General features: G+C 44.8%; 1 protein-coding gene across 3 annotated transcripts in view; it reads left to right on the top strand.

Moving 5' to 3' along the window:
- The window catches only part of ABHD6 (abhydrolase domain containing 6, acylglycerol lipase), a 41,725-nt gene that overhangs the window by 12,025 nt on the left and 12,308 nt on the right, over positions 1–17,392 (top strand). For all 3 annotated transcript variants that reach the window (XM_074957686.1, XM_074957685.1, XM_074957687.1), the window contains exons 2-7: positions 1,451–1,512; positions 2,533–2,669; positions 4,751–4,894; positions 11,470–11,626; positions 13,323–13,436; positions 16,139–16,271. In XM_074957686.1, the coding sequence (XP_074813787.1) occupies positions 4,776–4,894; positions 11,470–11,626; positions 13,323–13,436; positions 16,139–16,271 (523 nt within the window). In that variant the 5' untranslated portion in view covers positions 1,451–1,512; positions 2,533–2,669; positions 4,751–4,775. The remainder of the gene's footprint in view (positions 1–1,450; positions 1,513–2,532; positions 2,670–4,750; positions 4,895–11,469; positions 11,627–13,322; positions 13,437–16,138; positions 16,272–17,392) is intronic.

The raw sequence follows: 17,392 nt of genomic DNA, 5'->3' as shown, positions 1-17,392 counted from the left end.
GCTCCGGGCAAAAACCTGCAGCTCCACTGCTCTGCGCTCCAGCTCCAGATTCTTAATTCTTATTTTTAATTATGTTTGAAAATGATGAATGATGCAGTTCTTATTGACTGGATGATTACTTTTTACTTGTGATTTGTGTCTAGCTCTGTTTGGCTGAAAATTCAAAATGCACAAAAAATAGCTTTTTTTTTTTTTTTAAATAAAAGTACCTGAAATGTGCTGGATACATAAATAAAAGTTTATTTACAGTACTTTAAATTGGGAGTAAGTCAGCTGAAGGCAGTAAAGTTACTTTGGTGGCAGTGAGTGAAGAATAAAGCCCAATGCTATAGTAATGGAAACATCAGTATTTTGTATTTTTCACCCTGATTTAGATTTGAAATTTCAAATTACATCAGTCTTATATCCGGAATGGAAAGAGACAACATGCACATGTCATTCTGTATCTTCATGTATACATGCATGTGTTATATTAGAGCTTGTGAGAAAGGCATACCATATTTCTATTCAGGTTTGTCAGACGCATTTGGTTTACGAGGGATATGTTTCCTTGAGTAGTGTAATGCTCATTGGGAATATTTAATCATATGAGTTGTAATAGCTGCCATGGCTTACCCCAGGAGCAGACTGCAGGCAGGAAGCTGGTAAACATGACTTTGCTTGTTGAACTCTGATGCAGAACAGCCAGTTGGAATAAATAATACACTTCCTGGTTGCTGCCCCTGCCAGCACACCCGTCTTAAATGGAATCACATCAAATAACTGGAACTCTTAACCAGGCTTTCAGACCCTACAATAGACATTAATCAAATGCTGTTTGTGCATTAAATGTCTTTCCGTGTGTTCTGTAACTTGAATGCTACTTTATCTAGAGCTGCTGAGTAACTCATCAAGAAAGCTCAATCTATTATTGTAGGAGTACAAAGAAACATCCATCTCTCTAATACATTACAGCCCCATTTATTGAAAGGTTGTGGGGCAATATAAAATCTTTGGGGAAGAGGGTTTCAAATAAATAGGAACAGTGGGAACTTAACTGAGTTTTAGTTAATGTGATTTATTTGTACTAATTATTTAATGATAGTTGTGATCCTAAGTTTCCATCTTTCTTCTTTCCTTCAGTTCAGCCCTTGATGAGGCAGATCCCTACTGTTAAGTGGATTCTTTCTGTTGGCTCAGAATGCTTTAATCTTCTCACTCTTTTTCAGTGTTTGTCCTGCGTGTTGACTTGCACTTTGTACATGCTTGGAACTAGTGTCTTGATATTATTTTATTACATGAAGTGATATAAAATGCGAAAGGTTGAATAGGGGGTAGTGACCATGTACTTTGAAGTGCTGCTGATGGTTTAAACAGCAGAAATGAACAGCATCTCTGCTACTAAATATGAAAGAAAAAAGCCCTGGAATATAATTTCCTTTTTTTTTTTCTTTTTTAATAATGGTTTCAGAATATCATCGGAACCGGTGGCCTGTGGCAGCTGTACCCAGGAGGAAGAGGCTTTTCTGAACCGTAAGCCCTGCTCTTAAAGACTCTGATTGTTATGTTTAAATTCTAATCAGAGAATGGGGTGTTTTTCAATAAATTAATGTCTTTTTGAAAGAAGTTATAGTCAGTGTTCTCCATCTGCTGCACACCCACCTACTGTCTAAGCTAACAAAGCCAGCCTCACAGTTAAACGTGCTACTTGTGAGATCTACAGCAAAGCAAAGGCTAAATAGTGGCTGTAAGCCACTGTGCATGCAGTGGCAAACTGGGAAAGTGCGTTGCCCAAGCAGAAACTCTAAGGCAGGGGTTTTCAAACTTTTTTCCTTGTGGCCCAGTTGAAGAAAATTGTTGATGCCGTGACCCAACATAATTATATCTTTTGATTAGAGTTTTCATAAAATCATAATGTTGCAATACATTCCAGCTTAACTCACTTTACATAACTAACACTAGACACTAGCTTTAGTAAGCCTATGGTAAGGAGTGTGGGAGGTGGCCCAAGGTAGGGCCGAGGGTGAGGTGCAGAGGTGAGTGCTCTGTCTGTGGGTGAGGGCTCTAAGGTGGAGCTGGGGATGAGGGCTTCAGGGTGCAGGAGGGGGCTCAGGACTGGGGCAGAGAGTTGAGATGCGGGGTGGGGTCAGGGATGAGGGGTTCAAGATGCAGAAGGGGGCAGGGGGTTGGGGTGGGGCCAGGGATGTGGAGTTTGGAGTGCAGGCAGGCTGCCACAGGGCTGGGGCCAGAGGACTTCCCCCAGCCCTCTCCCTGTAGACAGCAGCTAGCTCCAGGGGAGGGGCCTTTCTCTCTCCCTGCCCGCAGCACAGAGCTCCTGGGGAAGGGGCCCCTTTCTCCCGCTGCTGCCGCAAGAAGCACAGAGCAGCTCCGGGGGAAGGGCCTCTCTCTCCCTCTGTATGGTGCTCCAGGGGAAGGGTCCGAGTCCCGGCAGCAGCGAGCTCCGGGCTGGGGGAGAGGCCTGCAGCAGCCCTGCAAGCCCCAACTTGCTCCCCTCCCCAGTTCCCGCTCACCGCCTACCTCTCTCCTCTTTAGGTCCCTGCTGCACGGCCCTTTAGAGCTGGCGCCCGGCAACAATCATTATAATTTGAATCAGCAAGGCGACCCAGTGACTGACATTCCGTGACCCAGTACTGGGTCCCGACCCGTACTTTGAAAAACACTGCTCTAAGGTAATCGCGCACCCCCTCAGTAAAAATTTTTTGAGCACGCTCCCCCAATATATGTATATTTATTTATCTAAGGGGGCCCCGGGGCCCTGGCCTGCAGCTCTAAAGCCCCTTTCAGAATGCGGCCCTGAGAGCACGGGCTGGAGGACTCAGGAGGAGCAGGGACAGCTGCGCAGCCGGCAGCCGGAGAGAAGCGGCGCTTTCCCCTTCAAAGCGACACTTCGGCCGGCTTTGAAGGGGAAAGTGCCACTTCTTTCTGGCTGCACGGCTGCCCCTGCTCCTCCACAGGCTGGGGGACTCAGGGCTGCCCCCCCGCCTTTTTTTTCCCCCCTCCGGCGGTGCTCCTCCTGCCACGCTGCCCTTTTGCTCTGGTGGCGTTCCTCCTGCTGCACTCCCCAATTGATCGTCTTGCGCACCCCCTGGGGTGCATGCACCCCACTTTGGAGACCACTGCTCTAAGGCACCATACCCAAAGCCGGCACATTGCCTCCAGAAGCAATGGTGGAGTATAGCTTTTGCTGTACCCCCCTGAAAGCTTGCAATGTGTGCTCCCTGCCTTCTCCCACAAACTCCTTATGCTATGCCATAAAGGAGAGAGGGGGGTCCTCACACCTCTAGGTGTTATAGCACCACTGAATTACTAGAGACCCTACATCCTCCTGTCTGGAGAGGATACAGGCTGGGAGTGTGCTGTTCTCCTGCACAAGGGTAAAGGGAGGAGAGCCCCTACATACTCTCCTCAACCTTTTACACATCCACAATGTGGCCCTGAGTAGTGAAAGTGCCTGGGACACTTCTGGGTTAATGCCCTTGGAAATTAGACTGTTTTTGTCTAAAAAACAGAACATTTTCTTCAGCACTCTTTCCCCCAGCTAATCTTAGCCATTATATTTTAAAATATGTTTCTTAATTTTAATCTAAAATATGACCCAGTAGTACAGCTCCAGTTCAGAATAGATTGTAAATACAATGTTTGGTTCCTGTTCGGCAATGTAATATACCAGCTGTAGCAACTACTGTAACAGCTCAAAATAATCAAAACCCATCTGGAGCAAAACAGAAGTAGGTTTATCCATGGGCCCTATTGTGAGAAGTTGAGCAATAGCACTGGGAGATGGGTGGTTAGTGAACCTTGGATTTAAATATGCTTGGATTTATAATTCATTCTTGTGAGGAGGCTAGCATTGAGAAATGGATGGTATGGCAGATGTTCAGCATCAGGAATTAAGGGATATGACCAGGATATGTGTGCCAGGGTTTAATCCTTCAGCAGTAAAGTGCATGCATACTGTTTAGTGATGAGAGTATAGAAATAAAGGAATCCCACATTATGCTATACAGACAGTTGCATTTGAAAAGCAATTTGTATTAGCAATCCCAGAACATGGAAGTTCTTTGAGATCTTGCATTTGGAGCACTCTGAGGTTCTGGCAGGGGGCCTTTTAACATAGCTCTTGGGAACAATATATTTTCAGTCTAGTACGAGGATTTGAATGCTCTGCTATTTTCTTAGAGAAGGGGACCAATTTGACTCTTCTGAGGGCCTGCAGACAGAGAAAGCTATGCCAGGTCTCCTTCCCAGACTTCCTTGAGATCTTTAAGAGGCTCTACTCCTTGATTATCAGCTGCCTGTCTAAAGCAGAAATGAGTCTGTCTCAGGACACATGAGGTTGAATTTTAGGTCAGATATTGTATGCTGTGAATCTCAGACTTGGTATGGAGGCTAGGAAGGCTAATTGGGTTAAATGAATGCTTAATAAGAGCTTTCTTACCCCAGTCTTCAGATTGGGGATAGCATGATGGTAGGGAGGGGGCGAGAATTTATGTTTTGCAAAGTGCCATAGCAACTAAATTATGACCAGCTGTCTTAGCTTCGATCCGAGAAGATGAGATTGCAGTTTTTAGGGTCAGTTTGGGTCTGAAAGAAATAGAGTTTTAAAACTGAAAACAGTTTGTGTTCCTGACCAATATCTGTTGTATATTACAATATCTGTTGTATGTTTAATGCCTTCCTCTTATCTTGGCAGCCTTTCCTTCATTCACTATTTTGTTGCTAACCTCTGGTTCTTATTTAACATATGCAGGTGAGGTAGAATCTTAAAGAACAATATGGACCTTGATGTGTTAAACATGTTTGTAATAGCAGGAGGCACTCTGGCTATCCCCATTCTGGCATTTGTAGCATCCTTTCTCCTATGGCCTTCTGCACTGATCAAAATCTATTATTGGTAAGTTAAAGTATAAGAATATTAGCATGGAATGATTATTTTTGGTTCACACTATAACGTAGATTTAAAATGTGTGGTTGCCAGACAGACTGAGTGCTCACTAAGTCCCACTTATCTTAAAGATGCAGTCCCCATTGATCTTATTGTTTATTATTCATATTCTTAACTCATGATCATACAGTAGTGCATGGGTCCTCAGACTCGGGTGGAGGGCCCCATTGTGACGAGTGCTGTACATACACATAGTAAGGAACGGCACTTGCCCCAAAGAGCTTACAATCTAACTAGACAATGAAGATAAAGGCTGGGAGAGAGGAAGTATTATTTATCCTGATTTTGCAGATAGGGACCTGAGGTATAGAGAAATTGAGCAACTTGCCCAGGGTCACATATGAGCAGTGACATTGGAACAGTTTTTACAGAGAGGGTGCTGAGAGCCATTGAACAAAACTGTAAACCCTGTGTATGATAGAAACCACGTCAAGCCTTGGCGTGCTGCTGCACCCCTAGTTCCAGCACCCCTGCATGTGAGGTCACTGTCAAAGCCAGGTACTGAACCTTGGTCTCCTGAGTCCCAGAGTTCAAGGTTGTGTTCTCTTCTAGCCCACAGAAATGAGTAACAGAGGAGTCCAGCTTTAATACATTTTAGAAGACAGGATTGTTTATTGACAAGGCATGTTATGAAAACTTCCCAAAATCTCAGTCAGCTATTCTTGATACCAAGGTACACTGGCACCTGGGGGAAGTATTCTTAGGGCCCGTAATATAAAATTAGATTAAGACTTTAACATGTGGATGGAGTTTTGTTATAATAGATTTGTATTACTCTTAAAAAACATAACTTTAAAACACAGACTGAAGGAATACTATCATTCCTTATCACACTCTCCCAACTGAGGCTTTTTGGGTTATGTCTTTGTTGCAGGTTGCTAGGCTGGGCTTGATTATCCGGGTTGCTTTCATTTGAGAGGGAGGGCTGCCCATGGGAACTGGTGTCATTTGCACTTTTCACAGTACAGGAGAACAGACTGGGGGAAAATGGCCTGTTGGACACCCTCATCAATCAGGAAGGCTATCTGGATCTTGTGTGCAGGAGTGATTGTCGCAATGGGACCAGAATGTGGGTTCAAGCAGAGCAGAGAAACAAAACAAGGTGTGGGAGAGAATTAAAAGCAAGAGAGCAATTGACAGAGGCTTCATGATTCCTCTGTGAACTGGGACAGGGCAATCTTCCAGCAAACAGAGTGGAAACCTGGTAATTTCATGCTCAGGACAAATAGAAGTGTTATGCTCAGGAGAAGTAGAAAACCCCGGTGCAGCAGTAATCTGCATTGGTAATGCAGTTGTCAGAGTCTGTGCAACTCCTCTTGACGTCTCATGACAAGCTGCATTTCTGTGAGTCATTCCTTTGCTAAGGAGATGATGGTAATGGGCTCTCACTGAGAGAAGCATTAATGGCTCTAAGTTCGTTCCCCATGACAACTGTATTGTGACTGTACTTACAATAGCCTGCCCAGTCTTATTTCAAAATGGCTAGGCTGCAGAACAAACACAAGGTACCTTCATGTGGTAACTAACATGTGGCCTGTCAATTTCTTGAATATGAATGTTAATCTGAGGGTTCTGATTTGTATCGGGTTACACAAAGCTTCTTTGAAACCACATCTTTCCTCATGATTAAGAATATAATTTGAAATGTGAAAACTGTTAGTTACAGAAAGAAGGTTCCCAGCTCTCTCTCTTTCTTTGCAGTGGCGTGTGGAAGAGAAGTTGTATAATTTTCCTCATTATCCTATTGTACCCCATCCTTTCCAATAACAGAAGAGAACACACTAGTTCTTTAGTCTTCATGGAAACGAGATGAAGCAATGATGATGTTTGCAATCCCTCTGTTTATTTCAGATGAGGGTTTAAACAGAAAATATTCCTTTAAAAATGCCTCATCTGGCATTCCAGTTGTGTTAGTTCAGCAGGATTGCTGTACCTGATGTACAGTTAACAGTATGAGTTGTTTTAATTTGGTCACTCATCAATTCCACTCTACTGCTGAGGTATCTTAAAGTCAAACTGATCTTCCATAGAAATTTCTGACCATAGTGCAATTTGTAATCTCACTTCCACTCATTCAGGCAAGGCAACAGTATCAATCTCCCTCTCTCTCTCTCTCTCTCTCTCTCTCTTTTTTTTTTTTTTTTCTTCTTTTTAATGGACAGACATGTAGGTCTAACAGATTTATTCTAAGTAATCTCATAATCTTATGTATTCAGGCAACTGAAGGTTAAAACTGGCAGGATGTAGTCAAACCCTGGAATATTGGTAACTAAATTTGTGTAAGGAAGAATTCCTGTCCTTCACGCATCACATCAGGAACTGTGAGGCAGAATGATGCTTCTGCAAATGATGGCTAAAAAATATCACCAGTTATCTGCTATGGAGATGTCAGTCCAGATGCTGGGACTTCTGCGTCCTCTGGCTTGTATAAATCCGATTGGCAAAAGAGGATTAAACAAGTTTCACTTCCTTTGTAGATGCTTTTCCTATTTTTTTTAAATCTCTATTCTGTGTGTCCTGGGAATGTGTCTCCATAGTGCCCTATAACCAGTAGAGTTATCAGCAGCCATTGCTGTAACAAAGATTGTGCAGACTTGTTTACGTAGATTGTAAACTCTTTGGGGGCAGGCACCATCTTTTGTTCTGCGTTTGTACAGAATTGAGCACAACAGGGTCCTGGTCAATGACTAGGGCTCCTAGGTTCTACAGAAATACAATTAATCAACAAGAAGAAGTAGCACAAGTCTATTAACAGACAGCGTGAAGGCAGGTGCTGCAGAAATTAGTATTTTGGTGAGTGAAAGAAACAAAGATGCTTTTTCACTCCCATGATTAGATTGTGGAACTCGTTGCGACAGGTTGTCATTGAGGTCAAGAATTTAGCAAGATTCAGAGAGGGATTGGATGGTGATATGGATAACAAAATATCCATAGTTGTTATAGCACTAAAAGAAGAGTTTTGGAAAGGATACAAAACCAGTCATCAGGGTTTAAGCCAATCTCTCAACTAGTTGGGGTTAGGATGAGGTCTTCATGGAGAGGCAGATTACCCCAAATCTGCCTATTCTGGGCTTTCTTGCACCTTCCTCTGAAGCATTTGGTACTGGCTGTAGTCACAAATAGGGTACTGGACTGGATGGACCTCGGGGCTGGTCCAGAATGGCAGTTCCTATGTTCTTGAAAATATTTAGTCAGTGGAGACATAGGCAAGAGTTTCAGAGTAGAGATGATGATAAGAAAAGGGCTGATGACAGAGAGCTCTGAGGAGCCAGGCTAAGTAGGCAGGTAAGAATGTGGTAGATGTTTTAAAAAATGAGAGGATGGGGGGAGGATTTTTCTAAAGAGGTAAATGCCCGTTTCTTTCTTTTCTAAGCTTAACTTTGAGTCTACATCTGCAGTAGCTGGATCTGTAATGCCTGGACATAACTACGAGTCGTGGAGGAGTCTTGTGTACATTTTGTTATAGAATATCCATCCGTTCTCCCCCCCACGCCCGCCCGCGCTTCCTGTGAATCTTGTTTCTTCAGCATTTTTATTGTTTAATTTGTTGTTTATTCTGTTCATTAGAAATTGTTTTTTTGTTCTCAAATCATATTCTCTTTGTGCACCTGTAGGAGGGAATGAGAGGGAAAGTATTGTGGCTACTACATAACCAAACTCAGTCCCCTTTCAATCCATGGACAATTTCCCCTTGTCAGGGTAGACTGAGCTCTTGGGAGCAGGCTGAGGTCACAGACCTGACAGGGGTAGCCAGTGACAGCAGGTCGCATCTCTTTTCACCACACAATTCAAAACCTGTTGGGGTGCTACAGAATGACTTTTTCCTTCTCACCTGCTTTTTGGTGTGTGTCTCCCTGCAGGGTCTGAGATCTGAGACTGCTCCACTGCCATCTGGCAGTGGATCGCTCCTCCTTTGCTTTGTGTGCTAATCCGTTTAGCTGCCATTCCTGCCGCTGCTAATAGCGTTAACACCTTGTGAGGGATCAGTTCAGCTTTGGACAGATTATTTTGTCTTTTGGTGAATTGATCCATCAGGATCAGTTGCTAAAAATGTTAATATCTTGCCCAGTGATGGTTTACACAGGGCCCCTGAGGCAAACTTTAAGACACTTATTCATTCAGGGTGAAATTCACCTCTGAATGTAGGACCTGCACAAGGTCTAGGCACCACATAAATCCCACATAAGCCCTCAAAATAGGGCTTACAGTAAATAAGGATTGAGGTGCTGTATAAGCTTTTTGCTGGCTTTCTGCACCCTCACAATGACAACACAATCCAGCCTTAGTGACCTCATAGTCGCCTCTTATATGAACTGATACTACACAAGCTGGTATTTATCAATATTCTGGTCACCAGATACTGTGCAATTATTTGTTTAATGTGCAGACAGGGGCCAGAGTCTAATCTCAGTCAGAGTAACTCTGTTGACTTCACTGAAGTCAGTCTTGGTTTTGCTTCAGTGTCGTGGAGCTTAGAATCTGCCTTGTGTTGCAAATTCTTGCTTTGTTTGCCTGAATGAACCTCCATTTGTTTTAAAATGTACTTATGGCACTCAGGATTGGTCCCAGACAGAGCAAGAGCAAAAGCAAAAAGGAAAATCTTGTAAAAATAGAGTCCCAAAGTGATCAAAGTTAGAGTGAGATGAATAGAAAGCCCTTGTGCTGAGCCTTGAAGAGGAGGGATTCACGAGACATCAGCAGGGAGGGTGTTGCATATATGCAGCCCCACTCCCCAGCTCATTTCAGATGGACAACTGAGAGCAACGACAGCCTGGTTGACCTCTCTTGCCTTGTGAGCAGCAAAATGGCTGTTTGTGTACTTCAGCCCTACATGACAAAAGGCCATAGAGACCATCATCAAAACCTTGGTTTGAAACCAGTGCATTATTCCAAAGGGCTTTATTTCGGCTGAAAGCAATGCAGGATGCTGTATAGCTGTCCACAATATTGTCCCAGTCACTTTTTGCTTTACATGTTTTTTCAAATATTATAAAGCAGCTGTCAACAATTGCCCTTTGACACAGAGTGCTCCCTTTCAGATGGGCACCCTAACACCAGGTTTACTGTCCTACTTCCCCCCTCGAGCTCCTGATGACTTCACAACAGGCTCTCTTGTCTCAGTAATACACCTCCTTAGGGCAGTTTATTACAAAATGCTAGTGCAAACAATCTATAACAAAAGTCCCGAAACATAATCCATTTCTCATGCCCCCCGCCCCCATGCAGTCCTTAAAATCCCATGTGATCTGGTCAGTAGACATAGCACATACCACACTCTGGAGCCTTCCACCACTCCTGGGCTCTTCTTTAGTCCTCTCCTGTCCTGCCAGGACAGCCGCCGCATCCCTTCCAGCTGCAACCCCCAACCTTTCTGCTGGGAGTTCATCCTCATCAGGGAGCATCCAGCTCTGCCCCTGTTCTGTTAAACTCCCATCTTAAACAGGCCAGAAAGTAGGCCCTGCACCTGTTCCCCAGTCCTCTGTCACCCTCAGGTTCCAGTGCACCAGCGTGGAGATGTCAGTGGGTATGCCCCTCCGTTGCTCACCTGCCTTTAGCCCGCTTTGGGCCTCAGCTCTGCCTCTCCAGCTTGCAAATCAGTAGGCAACTCCGTCTGCTGCTTTTTTGCCTTCCATTCGCTCCGGCTTGGGGAGTTCATCCAGAAAACCCCTCTTCTGCCTTCCCTGAGGAACCTTCTACAGTTTCCTTCAGGGACCTCCTCCCTCTCTGAGTCTGCACCTGTTCTAGCACAGGGATGCTAGACAGCTTCATTTTAAAGGGGTCAGCCACCCTGTGGCAGCAGCCAAAATATTAAACTTTGATAGAGGTTTGCTAGCTCTTCTGCTCTGTTAAAGTTCTCAGCACCTGTCTGTGGGCTATCTTGAGTGCATGTTGTCCCTAAGGACAGGTCCCCCACAAGCCCTGCATACCAGTGGAGCCCCACTTCCCATGTAAGTGGTGTATCAGTCCCTTGTGGGGACTGAGCTCTCTGGCATTTTTCAGTGAACTCAAATGAGCCAGCGTAACAACTGCTGACATTACATGTCCATAATACTTCGCCTTTATATGTGTCATTTTACCCAAGGGTCTCCTTGTGCTTTTCAAATATAAACTAAGCTTCGCGATTCCCCTCTGAATAAGAAAGAATTGTTTGTGTCCATATTAAAGATGAGTAAATTGAGCCAAAAGAGGCTAATCTTCAGCACATCCTCTGAGGCATCCTCAGCCTCCATTGACTTCACTGGGGATTGGTGATGCTGCGTGTTTGCAAGAGAGGCTCCGTACTGCTTAGAATTGGACCCTGAGGCCCAGATCCACACAGGTATTTAGGTTCCGACCTTCCATCGAAATTGGTAGGCGTTAGGTGCCTAAATACAATTGAGGATCTGGGCATTAAGTGACTTGTCTGCGTTCTCATAGCAAGTCAGGGCCTGGAATTGAACCCAGGAGTCTTGTCTGCCTTGTCTTGTGCTTGGACTATTAGATCATGCTCAAGTGTCATGTTTCGCTTATTTGTTTTTCTTTAGGTACTGGCGTCGAGCACTGGGCATGCAGGTTAGATATGCTAACTATGATGATTACCGGTTCTGTTTTTCTTATCGAGGGAGACCTGGATTCAGACCATCCATACTGATGTTACATGGATTTTCAGCCCACAAAGACATGTGGTTGTCTGTGGTCAAGGTATGTTTCCATTTCTCTAACAATAAATGGATACCGCCTTAGCGAGAGAACACTTTTATTTGCTGGTGTCCTGAAGGAGGAGCCTCCTGCTAGCACATTAGGAAGCTTAGCTATACTGATCACAGCTATGACAATTATTTTAGAAAACTAGAAATATCCTCAGCTACTGTACATATTGATCCTCTGATGCATTCCATCCCTTTTGTCATTCAAAGTTTTTAGAGGATTTATGCTTCCAGACTTAATAATGTCATAGGCTTGATCTATACTACAGAGTTAGGTCGATGTAAGCTGCCTAATGTCAGTGTACATGCTACTGCCTTGCTCCCCCCAATGTAAGTACCCTACTACATCAGCATCATAATTCCACTTCCACGAAAGGCTTATGTTGGTGTAGATAGGGCGATGCAGTGTCCGTGTAGACACTGCATTACTTACATTGGCTGTTGGATGTCATTCTTGTCAATTTCACAGTTCCTGCATGGAGCTCGGGGCCGGTGGTGGGCTCCAGCGAGACCCCAGCTGTCCTCCATCCCAGCCCTCCGCTCTGGAAGGTGAGAAGCCTTGGTGGCTGCCCCCCGCAACCAGCGGGGAGGCGAGAAGCCAAGAGCCTGGGCGGCAGGTGGGCAGCTGTGTGGAGCTCAGAGCCTTGGCTCTCAGCTCCCCACGTTGCTCCTCTTCTGGCTGGTGGAAGCGCTCTTGGTGAGGATGCACACCACCAACACAAGGAGGTAGTGTGGTCCTCCTCCACCGCAGTAATTACTGCAATGGCTGTAAGTTGACATAACACAGGTTGACTTAAGTTTATAGTGTAGACATGCCCATAGAGTTTAAGGTCAGAAGGGGCCACCAGGTCATCCAGTCTGACCCCTGTATATCACAGGCCCTTAAATTATACTTAATAGGATGGAGCCTTTTCTTAACAGCTGGAGTCTGGTGTATAATAATTCTGGTGAATAGGTCATTTCCGGTATTTAATCTACAGGGCCAGATTCGCAGTCTAGTCTGTGCCAGCACCTAGACAGAGTCCCCGTGGAAGGCCCTTAAGACCCAAAATCTGCTTGGGGAGAGGAGGTTGTAGTCTCAGAAAACAGGCTTCATCTCCTTGACACTGGAGGTGTTTTTAGGGGCCTTGCACTGCCAGAGTGAAGGTGTACATGGGATGATTATGGGAGGTACTTATTTCACACTTCCCCATAGTAACTCCCACCTGCAGAGCTCCTATGGAGCCAGCAGCAGGAAGTAAAGTTGCTCTCTCCCGGCAACATCTCTGATGGAAAGCAGCAAAGGAAAAGCTACCTGTGCTCTGCTGGAAACCATCTCTGTGTGGTGGCAAAGCTGTGCTGTGAGAGAGAAGTTTTGTGTGAAGGAAATCTAGCCCATGGTATTTCATCACTTCTCATACAGGGTGTACACGTACCAAACATTCATAACACAGTCCCTTTTTCGGGACTTCCCCTCCTCTTTTTCTTGGATTCTATTTTTTAAACAATAAAACTTCTTTAAGCTTATAAAAGATAATACCAGCTCGCAGTGAACTGATGTAATATGGTGCAGCCATTGGCCACACTGTACTAATCAGCACAACATTTCACAGAGAGATTCTAATAGGAAATCAATTTTTTTTTCTGTAATTACCAATTTCCTTCATAGCATCCCTTCTCTAGGCTGACTGCCCAGCGCTTTGTTTCCGCAGTTCCTTCCGAAGAACCTGCACCTGGTTTGTGTTGACATGCCTGGTCATGAGGGCACTACCCGATCATCGTTAGATGACTACTCCATCAATGGGCAAGTTAAAAGAATACACCAGGTGATGGCCTCAGATGTGTTCTATGCCTGTTCTTCTTCATGTCCCCCTTCCTGGGCAATCAGAGTATATGGGTTTGATTTGTCTTTGAAGTGATTGGAAACCAGGATTTCCTCTTTTTAGAGGATTGAAGGTGAAACATGGAGGGCTAGATTGTGCCTTGGCTCAGCCCTGTGTAAATGGCAGCATGCGAGTGTGCCGCCTCAGGAAAACCCCAAAGAAGTAATTTCATAGATAGATTCATAGATATTTAGGTCAGAAGGGACCATTATGATCATCTAGTCTGACCTCCTGCACAACGCAGGCCACAGAATTTCACCCACCACTCCTGCGAAAAACCTCTCACCTATGTCTGAGCTATTGAAGTCCTCAAATCGTGGTTTAAAGATTTCAAGGAGCAGAGAATCCTCCACCAAGTGACCCGGGCCCCATGCTACAGAGGAAGGCGAAAAACCTCCAGGGCCTCTTCCAATCTGCCCTGGAGGAAAATTCCTTCCCGACCCCAAATATGGCGATCAGCCAAACCCTGAGCATATGGGCAAGATTCACCAGCCAGATACTACAGAAAATTCTTTCCTGGGTAACTCAGATCCAACCCCATCTCATATCCCATCACAGGCCATTGCGCCTATTTACCATGAATATTTACCAATTACCAAAACCATGTTATCCCATCATACCATCTCCTCCATAAACTTATCGAGTTTAATCTTAAAGCCAGATAGATCTTTTGCCCCAACTGCTTCCCTTGGAAGGTTGTTCCAAAACTTCACTCCTCTGAATTTCCCTGCTCTCCTCTTATTGCAGGGGAAATAATCTACTCCTGGCCTGTAGCAACTGCAGTTTACTTTTCCTTCCCCATCCCCTCCTGCAGCTCAGCTGTGCATTCCTTTGGGTTACTAAATGGGCCAGTATTGCCTTTGCTCCTTGGCTCTCTTTCATGTGCTAAGCTGCAGCCATCCTCCAGAAGGAACTTTGCAGAGTTGTCCCTCTGTTCCTTCAAGGACTAACCCCCTACTGTGTGACTGATTAGCCTGAACAGTCTTACTGCTTTAGGCACATTTGAATACATTAGAAAATTCAGTGTGCGAATTACAGCTAGGACCCTGTGTGCCAGAATCAGATGCGTTCTTAAAACCCTGCAGCTCACAGGAGCTTCGTATGATGGGAGAGCTTTTTTGTACTTTGCTGCACAGATTATAAGATGTGTAAATTTTCCTTTCAGCATAATGGCTGAGCCATGCAGAGTCATAATTCAGGGGTATGGCCGGGCTGAAGAAAAATGCTTGGGGGCGGGGGGGGACGGGGGAGAATGTGGAGGAACAGCCGGGGCATTTTCCCCAATCATATACTCTGATTTTATTTCAGTTCCTCTCTACCCACAAATCTTTTCAAGAGCCAGCAGTGAAAATGGGCAAGGATCCAGGATCACCACCTACAAGCCTCCCCCTACCCCCCCCGTCACTCACGCACCGCTCTATCAGATTAAGCACTGCTGAAGTGGTATTGAATCCCCATCTCTGTAAAAGCTGCCAAGCGCCTCTGTCCATTTCCTTTGGCATCATCAGCAGATGCCTTCCTTGTGACTGTGTTGCTTTTTACTTCACATTTGAATTAAGTATATAATATATTCTGGGCCAGATTCTTATTTATGCGAACATCTCTGCACTGCCAGAGTGGTGTACAGGAACCTCCATGTCAATGAGTATTAGGCCTCAGTGGAGAGCGTTAAATCTCTCCTAAGATAAGCTCTGCAGCAGAGCTCTTAAAATGGAGAGGCGATTGGTAAGATGCTGCTGAAATAGACAGCAGGTGGGGACAACATTTTTGTATTTTATAAGTCTGTATTTTTTCCCCTTGTTCCTTACTGGCATGATCAAGATGGGTGGGGCTGGAATGTAGGACAGAAGAGGAACAAGACCAAATAGGAAGGTGGGAGGAGGTGAAACAAGGGCTGTTGTTCTCTATAACGTGGATCAGACTGCAGATTATTTTTGTTTGTTTGTTTTCCTTTCCTTTAAAGAGGGATGTAGATGAGGCTGGATGGTTCAGAGGCTTGGTAACGGCCTGTAGAGCCTTAGCTGTTCCAATCCTGCCTGGGTCAGTAGTGACCGAAAGTTATAGTCAACGCTTGTTTGCTAACCTTCTGGTTTGTAAGCACCTGTGGGCCAGGGACCTGTGTTCTTGTTTGTCTGTCAAGCACCAGCCAGACCTGTGAAACAGTAAACATAACCGCAGGAAAGGAGAGTGGTGTTCTCAGTGGGCACGTATCCTGTCAGAGAAGCTGCTTCCACACTTATTGCTAATTTGACAATCTCAGCAGTGGCTAAAAACTAAAAGGTCATGGACCCCGAACTACTCTTGTAGCTCTCGAGCTCGTTCCTCCTGCTCATGGACAAGGCACTTCGCTGGGACAAGGTGGGGAAGCTTATCCTGCTCTGTGGATGGTGATGACCTCCCTCAGCACTGTTAAGCCAACACCTTCCATGGGAAATATGTTTCCTTTTATTTAAAGAGGACACACGGGCAATCTCAAGATTCTGTGGATCCACCACACTGCTCTAGCTTTGCTTTTAGGATTTACTGCAATGCTGCCAGGACCTTGTGATTGCTATATGCTGTAGCTTTGACGTTTATTTTTTCTAATGACTCTGATTGTAACTGTGCAGTTGATCCCTGTGGCCTCATTGCCCTTTCCATTTCAGTTTGTTGAATGTATCAAGCTGAACAGAAAACCTTTTCACCTGATCGGCACCTCAATGGGTGGAAATGTTGCGGGAGTTTATGCTGCTCAATACCCAGCAGAGATTTGCAGCCTGTCTCTTGTATGCCCTGCAGGTGAGTGGCACAATAAAAAGTGAGTATGGAAGTAAGTAGCTAGGTATATACTCTGTACCAAAGCATTAACCTAGAGAACCTCAGGTAGTACTGAATCCAGTGTAAACTTTGTGAATTAGATAGTGGGAAGAAATACTTGGCATCAACTGAGATTTTAGAATCCAGTTCAGATTTACTTATACTCCGTAAGACTAATTAGACTTCTAACAGAACAGTACATGTACTCCTGGAACTCAGCACATGAAGTGTGAGGTAACAAATGCTGTGAAAGCTGAATTCCAGTCTCTGTTCTAAGCCCCCTTTTTCACAGCTTTCTCCAGCAAACTCCTGTTTAGGCTGAAACGTTTCATGCTTAGTTGCAGCCCAAAGGTGCCTTTTTTTTTTTTTAAATGGTGTGTGCAGAAAACAATGTGTTTGCTTAGCTCAATATTGGCTGGAGCTGTGGGGACAGACAATCTGTGCTTTTGAAAAAGATTGGTTCTGAATTTATTTGAGCTGTGAACATTTAAAATGGAATGTTCACACATGCACATAGTGGAGGAAGAGTATGGACAGAAAGAGAGCTGCCTTAATTGGTCCCCCATCCACAGTGCTCACTGCAGAGGAGGACAACACGCATCAGCACCTTTGCTTTCTGCTATCTTGGAGTCTGTGCTACACCAGGGTAGAGGTTTTCAGAAATTGCTATGCTGGGAGTAGCTTTTCCATCTGTTGCAGGGAAGGGAGGGCAGAGATGGAAGTGTAGGTAGGAGGAGGGATCAGAACGTGGAGGAGTATTTGCAGGCCTAGTGAAAGAGTTGCTGTTTTCTCACTGGCTTTTACAGATCAAAGGGTTGTGGTTCTCCTGAAGTGGTGGCGTTTGGTATCACAGCAGCTACTTCTGTTACAGACACATTGAAAAGTAACTGGAATCCTAAATGTGGACCCCTACATCTTCATAGGGAGGCACAGAGGTTTAGTTCCAGGATTGCCATTGGAATTGGAGTGAGTTAAGAACATAAGAATGGCCATAGTAGTTCAGACCAGTGGTCCATCTAAACCAGTATCTTGTCTTCTGACAATGGCCAGTGCCAGATGCTTCAGAGGGAGTGAACAGAACTGGGCAATTATTGAGTGATCCA

This window comes from Natator depressus, chromosome 7, assembly GCF_965152275.1.
Source record: "Natator depressus isolate rNatDep1 chromosome 7, rNatDep2.hap1, whole genome shotgun sequence".
NCBI classification, from domain to species: Eukaryota; Metazoa; Chordata; order Testudines; family Cheloniidae; genus Natator; species Natator depressus.
Note: the sequence above shows the minus strand (reverse complement) of the source record. Positions and strands in the feature narration are given on the sequence as shown.